Source organism: Protopterus annectens, chromosome 7.part0 (assembly GCF_019279795.1).
Source record: "Protopterus annectens isolate FY-2018-M chromosome 7.part0, PAN1.0, whole genome shotgun sequence".
In the NCBI taxonomy this organism is placed as follows: Eukaryota; Metazoa; Chordata; order Ceratodontiformes; family Protopteridae; genus Protopterus; species Protopterus annectens.
The window spans coordinates 1,732,338,607-1,732,351,558 of record NC_056739.1 but is presented as its reverse complement, the minus strand read 5'-3'; the positions used below and the strand labels follow the sequence as shown (position 1 = coordinate 1,732,351,558).

The window sequence follows — 12,952 nt, the reverse complement described above, 5'->3', positions numbered from 1 at the left end:
TCCGAAGGCCTTGAGGAAGACCGACTCCTCCTCAGAAGGGTTTTTGGATAGCCAGTCGCCCTGCTGTCTCAAGATCTCCAGGATATCGGAGAATGAGACATCATCAGAGGACGACTTCGGGGACCCTTCTGCATCATTGAGGTCGGTGTCCGAGGTGACAGACTCATCTGGGGAGTCTACGTGCTTCCTCTTACACAACGTCTTCCTGGGAGGCTCCTCAGGCACAGACTCTGAAGGGCCCTCAGAAAGCAGGGGACCACATATGGAGGTATCCTCAGGCCTAGGAGCCCCGCTGTCTAGAGATAGGGGACACCAGAAGCTCTAGTCACAGCATCTGGGAAAGGAGTTGCCGATTCAGGTGAAGTCACTATCGACTTGGCCAGCATGCTCCTCATAGCCTCGAAGGCAGGTCCACCAGAATCAGATGAAAAACCTGCCTCCGAGACCATGACCGGAGTTGGGGTACCCCTAGCCAAAGCACCAAGGGGGAGACTCGGAGCCGAAGCCTGAAGCCCAGATGTATCCCCCTCGGGTTCGACTGAGGACATCCGAGTACCAAAACCTGTAGAAGGGATGGAAAATGTTGGAGCCGAGGTTGGATCCAAAAGACTAGCAGGAGGTTTTGGAGCTGACCCAAGGACTTCACTCAATTCGGCAGACTCCGGCTCCGATGACACCGAGGTTGTCGGAGGAGGAAGAAACGGAACCAATATAGTGGCTGGCTCCAGAGCCGACTGGGCTGGAGCTGAAAATAATTTAGTTAACACTGGCAACTGGAGGAGCCTCTGGACCACCCTATCCACATCCGAATCCGACAGCCTGGAGGACTTGGAGGAGACAGAAGGGGGTCGAGAGACCTTCTCTGCCGGAACCAAGACAAAACTGGGGGAACAGCTCCAAATCGGCTCTAAAAGGATTGGAGCCGAAGCAGGCTCGAGAACCACCGCAACCTCCTTCAGCGCCGACGACCGTGGAGTCGAAGAAACCGAACCCGAAACAGACAAGACTTCCTGCGGCTCTGAGACCAGTGGAGCCGAGGAAGGAGATATAGCTTTTAACCTTTTCTCTGGAGGCTTCGAAGAACTAGCCGGAGCCGGAGACTTCATTTTTGTCTTGGACCTGGATTTCTCTGAGGGGGGGAGAAGACGATAAAGTTTCCTCAAAGGAGGGTTTAATCAAACCCTTAAGGATAAGCTTATTTTTTCTCTCCTGTAAAACCCTGGAAGAGAAGGCATGAGAAACACTGCAGGATTCCTGCAAGTGTATGGCACCAAGACAATAAACACAGATGGTGTGGTCATCAGTCAACGACATTTTATATGCACATTTGGCACATTTTTTAAAGCCAGATGGCTTATGTTCTTTTTGTTCCTTGCCAGACATAAGGAAAAACAACCGCACACTCAGCAACACAAGGAGCGAGGGTGGAAAGGGCTCTAATGTAAACGCCCAAACACTAAGACACAAAAACGCCTGACACTAAGACACAAGATAGGACAAAGGCCCTCTAACTTAAATGGGCCTAGCCCACCAAACAGAAGGATTACCACACAACCACCAACAAAAAAGGCCGCAATCAGTCACAAAAAATCGAAACAACAGACAACGTAGCTATTAAAATAGCTTTTTGGTATAATAACTTGAGCAAACAGCTATAAGTTCAAAAAACAGAGGGTACTTAGCCACAGCCAAGTCGAGACCACGTCGTTACTCTAGGAGTGCAAACGAGATCTGGGGATTTGGGCATGACGCATCCTGGGATACAGGGTTAGCCCAGCCAAAGAGAGACTTTGTGCTAGTTATAGTGGAGCCCGTCAGTAATGAATGTAGGCGAGATAGGATCACATTACATTTATACTTTTGGCGACTTAAAAAATGCCTCTTCAGACTCTACTAACAGCCACATATAATATTTCCATTCAGCTTGTAAGTATAAACTCTACCTTAAATCATTTTACCAAAAGGTTGGAAATGGAATTATCCAAGAACCATATTTTGGATTATGAAGACAAATTAACTATGTTGTAGGCAAATTTGAAAGAGTTATACTTTCCCTTCCTCAAGGAAAAACTTCTGATCTGAAGCAAGGAGGGGATGCAATAATCTTTTAATCTGTGGAGTTCTGGCATATTTAGAATAAAGGGGCCTTCTCAAAACTGTCAGGGATGACCTAACATATTGGAATACCACAAAGAAGTGTTAAATATGACTTGAAAAAAGAGCTCACTAAGTTCTACAAATCACAAGGAAATAGCCCTAGGCCAATTTATGTATATATTTTTTTAATTATCAAGATGTTCTTTTAGCTGGAGTGCCTTCTGTGTGGAGTCTGCATGTCCTCCCCGTGGTCGAGTGAAGTTTAAAAACATGCAGGTAGGTGCATGCATGAATGGGTGTGCCTTCTTTGAAGGCTGGGCTTTGGGCTGGCAACTCAGCACCGTAAAACACCACTGCCAATCATTAGCAGACCGGAGTTCCGCTGTGGCGACCCCTAACCGGGAAAAGCCTAAAGACAAACAACAATAAAATGTTCTTTCAGTTTTGAAAGTGGCCAACTCCCAAAAGGGTAACATTATGAAATGTTAGGACTCACTAGACCAAGTCCTGAAATACAGAGATCGAATGCCCAAAAGGTCAGGCTTAAAAATACCAAGTCTGAGATTCCATTTCTCAAAATATTCCCTTTTCTCCAAGGTATGGCTATCTCAGAGCTTGAATACAGAACCATGATCACTATCAGATAACTCAAAGATTCAGTTATATATAAATCTAAACACTTTTTCTAATAGTAAACATGTTCCTAATAATTGGTTGCTTAATTAGTTACTTCTACAAAATGATGATATAAAAGAAGAGCTAAATACACTTTTATTAAATTTTCTGGTTACTACACATTTGGAAAATATAAAATTAGATATTCAGTAGGACTGCTCCTAAAGCCCAGTTAAGAGGTGTATTAATAAATTAAGCTGCCACTATATATATATATATATATATATATATATATATATATGTGTGTGTGTGTGTGTGTGTGTGTGAGTGTGTGTGTGTGTGTGTGTGTGTGTGTGTGTGTGTGTGTGTGTGTGTGTGTATGTGTATATATATATATATATATATATATAAATATATATACATATATATATATATATATATATATATATATATATATATATAGATATATATATATATATATATATATATATATATATAGATATAGGTTTACTATTGAATTGTCGAACATCACTCGGTCGACTGTTGTATTGTCGAATGCATTAGGTCGGAAACGGAATTGTCGAAGACATTATAATCAATCGGGGAACGGTTTTACCATGGGCCGAGGTAGGTGTACAGTATTTTTCCCCTACTACAACCAACTTCCCTACCTCAACCCATGGTAAAACCGTTCCTCGAATGATTGTAATGTCTTCGACAATTCCGTTTCTGACCTAATGCATTCGACAATACAGTCGACAATTCAATAGTAAACCTATATATATATATATATATATATATATATATATATATATATATATATATTAAATTATCTTCTCCTTTGTCAACATTGACAAAGCTCTAATGAATAGGATCACTCATTTAGATTAAAAATGCAAATGAGAATTTCTTACAATGAATCCCAGTGATTACGAAATTATTCAAAAATTACTTAACATGGAAAAATGTAAAATAGTAGTGTCATATTTTCCATTTCCAACATCTGTATTTTAGGAAAAATAATTGAGCTGCATGTGGAATAAGAATCGGCTGGGATTCATAAACAAGACTTGCATGAAGCATGACTCAGCAAATCAGATATGTATTAAGGATTGACTAAAACTGGCAGTCTGAACAAAGGGCTGCATAATTAAAGGGAAACACAGTGCTAATTGTAGAAGCAGTGCTAGACTGATTTGTGGCTGGGTCAGACCTACAGTAGAGCACACAACTAACATGCTGACATCACAGCAAAGGTAGACTAGTGTGGCTGTGTCACTGAATACTTACATGTGCAATGTTGTACTGCATTTCGTTGTCATCCAGCACATGGATAGCAGATAGACCACTGTGGCATACCTCCCAACCGTACAGAATTACTAATTTTTTACAGGGTTTTGGGGTCAAATATTGGGGTGCCACGATTCCCAAGTGGCACCCCTTCATTTCTGACTTTTTCCCAGCTTTTCTTAAAATTTTTTTCCTGCTTTTTGTTGACGTCATCACGTGTGCAATGACGTTAGCTCCGTCAGTCTGTCGGAATTGAGCTCAAGAGCTCACATGCGGCTCCATTTCCGGCTGGCAGCCTCCTTCTGTTGGAATCATCTGTGAGCAGGAAGGGTACTGCTGCATGTGTGCGTAGGATGACAAAACATGCCCATTGAAGTGTCGAGAGAGAGCTTATTGCAGATGAAGGGGAGCCTCTTGAAGTACTGGGAATGGATGCACATTAAGACAGTTGCAATCTTGTGCAGAGAACATGATGTTTTATATTAACTTTGTGGTGTTTTGCATCATTGGTATTGACTGAGATAAACCACTGGGAGCTCTTCTTCCTCTGAAGAAATCTGGCTAAGTACAGCCCCCACCCCATAGTTTGAAGCATCCACCCGTACAACAAATTCTTTGCTATAGTCTGGACTGGCTAACACAGGGGGTCCTCCCAAAGCTTCCTTAAGCTTCTGAAATGCCTGCTCGCATGCTGGGGTCCACACTACCTTATCTGGCCTGTTCTTCCTTGTCAGGTCTGTGAGGGGAGCAGTTATGGTACTATAATTGGGACCGAACTTTCTGTAGTACCTGCTGTCCCAAAGTATGCCCTCACCTGCTTTTTGGTAACAGGTGCAATCCATGCCTAAATAGCTTTCACTTTGGCAGGTTCTGGCCTTATCTTACCACTTCCCACTCTATGTCCTAGGTAGGAGACCTCTGCCATTCCCACCTGACATTTGCTCGACTTAATGGTCAACCCTGCCCTCTGTAGTCTGCCCAGCACCTCCCTGACAAGCTGAAGGTGCTCTTGCCAGGAATGGCTGTAGACAGCAATATCATCCATGTAAGCAAGGGCAAACCCTCCTGCTCCTTCTAAGATATGATCTACCAGCCTCTGGAAAGTTGCTGGGGCATTCTTCATCCCAAAGGGCATCTTTGTAAACTCATGCAAGCCAAAAGGAGTCACAAAGGCTGACTTTTCTCTAGCACTGTGAGTCAAGGGCACCTGCCAGTAACCCTTGGTAAGATCAATGGTTGTAAGATACTTCGCCCCACCCAGCTGTTCTAGGGCCTCATCTGTCCTAGGCATGCGGTAAGCATCTGACTCTGTGTGAATATTTAATTTTCTGTAATCCACACAGAACCTGGTGCTGCCATCCTTCTTTGTCACCAACACCACTGGTGAGGCCCAGGGACTGTTGGACTCTTGAATCACCCCTAGTTCCAACATCTCCTGTACCTCCTCCCTCAGATTCTGTTTGACTTTCTCAGGCACCCTATAAGGGGCCTGCCTGATAGGCCTTTGGGGTCCTGTATCCACCTGGTGCTGCACCAGGTGGGTGCTCCCTGGTTTCCTGGTGAACATACCCCCAAACTCCTGCAACACTGCTTGGATTTCTCAAACCTGGGTAGGAGATAGCTGCTGGGACATTGCTACCACTTACACTGAGGTGTCAGCCCGAGCCTCACTGAGGAGATCAGTCACAAGATCTCTCTCAGATACTCCTGCACCCCACTGCAAATGCTCAGCACAAGGGCTTCCCTATCATGGTAAGTTTTCATCATGTTAACATGGTACAATTTGTGCCCCTGCCATCTGCCTAGCACTTCCACCATGTGGTTAACATCACTTACCTTTCTTACCACCTTGTAGGGTCCCTCCCAAGCTGCTTGCAACTTGTTGTGTCTGACAGGAATGAGAACCATAACCTGTTGCCCTACAGCATACTCTCCATCTCAAGCATTCCTGTCATACCACACCTCTTTCTGTTGTTGGGCTTCTGTCAGGTTCTCCTGGGCCAAGCCCATGAGTTCCCTAAGCCTTGTCTTGGGGGTTAGGACGTATGCCATAATATACTCCTTGTGAGACTCACACTCACCTTTCCACTCATCTCAAATTAAATCTAGAGGTCCCCTCACCCTATGCCCATACAGCAACTCAAATGGTGAAAAACCTGTGAATTCCTGGGGATCCTCTCTGTAAGCAAACAACAGATGGGGCAAATATGTGTCCCACTCCCTCTTAAAACTGATCTGCAAATGCCCGTAGCATGGACTTGATTGTAGAGTTTAACCTACAAAAAAGAAAAAGTGCCAGGTAAATCCGTCTCTAGCCCAGATGGAAGTAAAATCAGCTGGTAGCGATAGCAATATTCTTAACACAATGCATAAGACTATTTGTGACTTGCAGTGATGTGTTCTAACGTATCCACGTCACTTGCAGGTTTAAATGTTTGGCGTTTTCTTGTTGTTTGTTTCTCTGAAGAAGCTACTGTTGAACAGTAGCGAAAACGTATGTTGTTTTTAAAAAGACAATAAACTTGTGTTAAGAATATTGCTATCGCTACCAGCTTATTTTACTTCCATCTGGGCTAGAGACGGATTTACCTGGAACTTTTTCTTTTTTGTAGTTTTGTATTTCAACAGTTGTAGAGTTTAACCTCTCAACAAGACCATTAGTCTAGGGATGGTAGGGGGTAGTCTTCATGTGCTTCACCCCACAGGACTTCCACAGACAAGCCAGCAGGTCTGACATAAAATTGGCACCTCTGGCAGTCAGTATTTCTTTTGGGAAACCTACCCTGCTGAAAATCTCTAGCAAAGCATTTGCCACCTTCTCTGCCTCAATGGAGGACAAAGCCACTGCTTCAGGGTATCGTGTAGCATAATCTACAATCACTAGGATATACTTTTTCCCTGTGGAACTTGGGGTACTCAGGGGACCCACAATATCCATAGCTACCCTCTGAAATGGCTCCTCAATCACAGGCAAAGGTATCAAAGGATTTCTCACCTTGTCTCCTGCCTTGCCTACCTTTTGGCACTGCTCACAGGTCCTGCAGTACCCTGTTACATCTCTGGAAATTCCAGGCCAATAGAAGTTTTGCATAATATGACTCTTTGTATGTTTTATGCCCACATTACCTCCAAAGGGAATATCATGGGCTATGGCTAGAAGCACCAGACGGTAAGCTCAAGGCAATACCAACTGCTGTACTCTCTCACCTTCAAGCCCTCCCTCAGGGGTCCACTCTCTGTACAGTAACCTTTTGTTCCAATATACAGATTCCCCCTTCCCTTGAGAATCAGGTGCCTCCCTAGCTACCTGTCTCAGGCCTTGTAATGAAGGGTCTGAGAGCTGAGTCTGTCTCAGTTCTCTCCTTGTAACCCTTCCCAGCTCCCCTTCCACTGGAAGTCTGGCATCCTCTGACAGCTGTGCCTCACTGTCGGCCTGGGTACTACTACTCACCTCTACCTTTGCAGTTACCCTGTCCAAAGGGAACATCATTACCCACAAGCAGCTGTAGCTCACATTCAGTCTCACTGCTACAGCATAGCTCACTCCCTGAAGTAACCACCTCAGCAGTCCTGGCTGCAAGTATGTAGTCTGTCTGGGTCTCCCCCAGGCTACCAGACCCACATGCTTGTCTCCTAGCCTCACTGCATGTAACTGCATAAGTACATAGTACTGCCTCATCCAAATCCTTCCCTCTCAGGACATCTGCAGGATGGTAGTTCCATACCCCTGTTGTCTCAAGACAACCCATTATTGGATTTTTGTCTTTACCACATACTGGCTCCCTCACCTTTGCTTCCTCACCTTGCCTCCATGGACACCTGTATGCCACATGGCCCTATTGGTTGCATTCACAACATTTAACCCTAGCTCCTGGACGTGTACCTGGACTAGTGGCTTTCCCTGCTACTGGCAGATACTGTTGGGGCAGTCTGTGCTGCCCACCATAGGTTCCTTTAGTCCCATGAGCAGTACTAGGGGTCCCTTTCCTGTGCAGGGCTGCCCTGCTTGCTAGGTATAGGTCTCCCTTCTTCCCCAACTCCTCTGAAGTAGCACACTGTCTATCAGCTAACCAGATCCTCATGTCCTCAGGCAAAGTGCTAAGGGCTTGTTCCCTCATCAAAATGTCTGCCAGCCCTTCAGAAGTGGTGACCTGACATCCACTCACCCAGCTATGAAAATCAGTGCTCAGTTCAACAACATATTCGCATACATTTTCATCTGCCTTGCATCTATGCTCACGAAACTTTTTCCTATAAATTTCAGGTGTTAGCTTAAAACATTCTAATAAATGCCTTTTTTACAGGAGTATAATCAAAACAGTCAGTGTCATGCAATTTTGCTAAAGAAGTTACAGCTTTACCATGGAGTAATGGGGTCAGGAACCATACCCAGAGCCCTTGGTCAACTTCATACATTTTACATACCCGCTCAAACATATGAATGAAGCTATCAAAATTATCCCCCTCTTTAAACTGTGGAAAAAAATTACTGAATTTGTGCTTCTGGGGTCCGGTTACTCCCTTCCCCATTACCTCCGTGACTCTGGCGAAGAGTCAGCATTTCCCGCTCATGCCTTCTCTGCCATTCATGTTCCTCAGCTTGTAGACTCCTCATTTTCTCGGCTGCTTCTAGTTCCATATGCCTGGCCTCCAATTCAAGTCCCTTTAGCTCCAGCTGGATTTTTAAGTCCACTGCAGAAAGGTTGAGCTGTCCATTCTCCAAGGATATTGTATCTCCACTGTCAGTCTGATTGTCCTCCAGGCTGCTGTTTTCTGATGCAGCTGTAACCAAGGCTGCAATCAGGTCTGCTTTAGTCAGGTTTCTATGCACCAGTCCCCTAGCCTGGCACATCTCTGCCAGCTGGCTCCTTGTCAGCTTTCCATACTCTTCTGCTGACATGCTGCCTGCTCACCCTGACTAATGCTAAGCTAACAAAAGAAATAAAACTATTGTGGTCTGAACTCTGAGTATACACTGCGTGGCTGTTTCAGAGTACAAAACACTTTTAGAGATCACTGTACATAAGCTACAGGAATTCACTCTACCCACACCACTACAACCCAATTAGTATGTGAAGTAGATCCCACCACTGCCAAACACTTGTGATGACCATGCCCTGGCCCAGCAATCAAGGAGCCTCAATCCTCACCACTAACACCAGAGAGGTTGTTTCCTAGAAGAGGAGAGGAAAGGATAACTAATACACACAGTAAAGTACAATTTCCCTTAAGTGCACACAGGGATCACAGTCAGTCTGGGGCTGGTTGCTCCCTTGCTCACCAGGTCCTCAATAAGACTCCCCACTGGCACAGCTATAGGGTCCAGATCTTAGCCTAACTGGGCAAGCTAAAACCTCCAGTACCCTCTCTGTCCCACCAGTGCTTTGTGTCCCTGCCAAGTAGCTGACACAACACACATATACTTTGAGATAAGTATTTGTACAACTTCACAGAAATTCCTGGGAAAGGCTGACACAGATTCTCCAACTGTGCCCCTTTACCCAGACTATACGGTAGTAATTACTGCCACCACCCAGTTAATAATATCAGCTACTAAAAGACCCTTAAAAGGGTGTCCAATTATTACTGTGCAATATTATTATCCAATGGTAGTATGACTAACAGTCAAGGCTTACTTTAGAGTGGCCTATTACAATAACCTCTATAAATATGCAATGAACTCTAGAGCTTATATCTACACAAATCAGCCACAGGTAGAAGGTTTTAAAAATATTTAATAATAAATAATTAAAACACAATACAAAACTACTACACCACAGAGATATCTAAGAATTCAGAGATCACACAGAAACTTAATATAATACAGTAGGACAGGTCTGATTTCAAAGAAAAATACCTAATTAATCTTTACTAGCTTTAACTATTCTTACATGAAATCACTGTGCAAAAACTTACATGTGAGCACAAGGCAGAGTGCTGAGAAGTTGGATGTCCAAAGTCAAAATGCTTCCAGTCTCTTGTGAGAAATAGTATTTTAAACATTACTAACAAACATGTTTGCTGGATCCCTCCCCAAATTACATAATTTTTGACACTTAGGTTTTCCCAGGCAAACAAACTGCATTATTTAGCAGTCTAACACCTGCACAGAAACTTACAACAATAGAAGACATTTCACATGTATATTCTAACAGAAACTAGAGCAATAAACCACCTTCCACATCTAAATTTTGGTAATAAACTTTAGCCTTAAAACAATGGGCATGAAACCTTCATCCAGCCGCACTGGAGCCGACTTGTAAAACATTAAAGAGATTCATAAGATCTTTTCAACTTAAAAAGACACATTTGAAGTCCTTGGCTTGGTTTTCCTTACAACAGATGGCAATGTTGCAACAATCTTGAAGTTCACATTTTACAGTGCTTTCTTACATTTAAGAACACAAGCCTGTATTTTACATTTATTTATACAGTTGATAGAATTATGTATCAAATTCTATTTGACTAGGCTGGCAGCCTTCACCCATCTCTCCCCAATCATCACAGCATGAACATAATTTGAGGATTTGATGTCTTGCTGTCAAGTTTACCAACCAAAATGGGGATCACTGCAGCAACCACAAATTACCCTATTGAATATTATTATTACAAGTATTCTCCCAGCTATACCGAGACTTATCCTGATCCAGCTACTAATGATCCTTCTTATTCCAAGGAACACTCTTATTTAGAAATATTTATCCCCATTCTTTATACTGTCACATTCATCGTAGGCTGCCTTGGCAACATATTTGTGATCATTGTAATGAGCTTCAGAAAGAGCACACGGAGGCTGGTGGACACTTTTGTCATCAACCTGGCCTTAGCAGACCTCATCTTTGTTTTCACCTTGCCTTTGTGGTCTGTTTTTGCGGCCACTGATAATCATTTGGCATTTTGGAGACAGCCTATGCAAACTCAGCAGTTACATTATAGCAGTGAACAAGTTCTCTAGCATTGCCTTCCTTACTTGCATGAATGTGGACCGCTATCTGGCTGTGGTCAGGCTCTTGGACACTAGGTTTGTCAGGAACCGGAGATGCATACTGATAGCTTGTGTCACCATCTGGCTTGTTTCTCTCATCATGGGTCTACCTTCCTTAATCTACAGGTATTTTTGCAGTGATGGAGAGTCTACAAGGAAATTGTGCTTGGAAGAAACCCATTCTGCATTCTTTAATGCCTTCAGTCTGAGTTCCCTTTTGCTGATGTTTGTTGTACCCTTAACCATCATTCTGTTTTGTTACGGTTCAATTTACATGAGGCTTTACACTTGCTTTGAAATGGCAAAGGTTGAAATAAAACACAATAATTCTCTCAAGATTGTTTTTATCATTGTGACCGCTTTTATTTGCTCCTGGTTACCCTTCAATGTTTTCAAGGTCATCTGGCTAATGGAGATGACAACCCTGTCATGCCAGGGCATTGAAACTGTGAAATGGGGGCTCACCTGCACAGCCTGCTTTGCTTTCTTTAACAGCTGCATGAACCCCATCATTTACATGTCCCTGGATTGTCACTTCAGACTTCAGGCAGTTCAGTTACTTCTCCATGCCTTTAGAAACTGCCACAAGCAAAACCGGGTCAGCAGTGGCTGCTCCTCTAACTCCTCGGGTACAGATAGCATGATACCCTTTAGATCCAGAATCACAGCCTTGTCGACCTTATACTGCTGACATTTTGCTTCATATGTAACAATGTAACTATTGCAATAAGACATGAAGTGTGCTTTGTGAATCTTTTGTAGTTTTTCCCCAACGGTTTCAAACACTATCTGCACTTTGCTGCGATGCCATAACACCCCCATGCTCGGAGCTTCCTCCACACACAAAAGGGTAGTGAATGCACACTGACTGTGGAAAACTATCGTATTGTGAAACCCACTTTGCTATCCTTTATTTAGTATGGACTAACGACACACATGTTATGGAATAGTTAGCATTACCATTCAGTTTCTTTATGCCTCGTGTATCACCCCTCCACAACGAAAAACAAAAACATAAATTTGTCCATTAAGTACCCCATGGAAAAGTGCTGCTATCCTAATAGATTCTTTTACAGGTACAAAAATCAGAACAAGACAACTCACTGACTCGGTGAATGCTGTGCACAAGTTTGCTTTGACATTTCTGCCTTACCAAAAGTTCATTGTGAAAGTGTAATGCTTCTTCCTGTTTACAACTACAAAGAAGAACCTCTTTTTATTTTCAGCATTTTTAATCAGAACTTTATTTTTTCCATTGTTAATAAGACGTGCAGAGCAGGATACTTCATATCCCAAATATCTTGACATCTGCTTGGTGTGGATGGTGTGTAACAATTACTGTATATATATATATATATATATATATATATATATATATATATATATATATATATATATATATATGTATATATATATATGGGTCTACTTCATATGGTCGACAGTTCATATGGTCTAAACTCATATGGTCGACAGTTCATATGATCGAAACTCATTTGGTCAATGGCTCATTTGGTTGACAACCAGTACTGAAGGCACTTAACAGGGATTTGCCCCCCCCTCCCCAAAATTGTGCGATCCTGAAGTTGATATATATAGTTAGGGGCGTGTGGGGGGGTGAAGCCCCCCACCTATATCTGTTAAAAATGTTGAGTTTTTGTTGTAATTTCATGGTTTAAAGGACTTTTAAATGAATATTAGTGGGGGGCTTCACCCCACACCTCCCAATGTGGTGGCCTGTGCCCTCCACACCTCCCATCTATATATATATATCAACTCCAGGGTCGCACAACTTTGGGGAGGGGGGCAAATCCCTGTTAAGTGCCTTCAGTACTGGTTGTCGACTAAACGAGCCATCGACCAAATGAGTTTCGACCATATGAACTGTCGACCATATGAATGTCGCCCATATGAATGTCGACCATATGAACTGTCGGCCATATGACGTAGACCCATATATATGTAGAT

At 43.1% G+C, this 12,952-nt stretch overlaps 1 protein-coding gene across 1 annotated transcript; it reads left to right on the top strand.

Moving 5' to 3' along the window:
• Nucleotides 1-10,561: 10,561 nt before the first annotated feature.
• LOC122806188 (probable G-protein coupled receptor 25) lies at nt 10,562-11,678 on the top strand. The gene is given in 2 exon segments (XM_044076422.1): nt 10,562-10,891; nt 10,893-11,678. Coding segments are annotated over 2 exon segments (1,116 nt in total).
• Nucleotides 11,679-12,952: the final 1,274 nt, after the last annotated feature.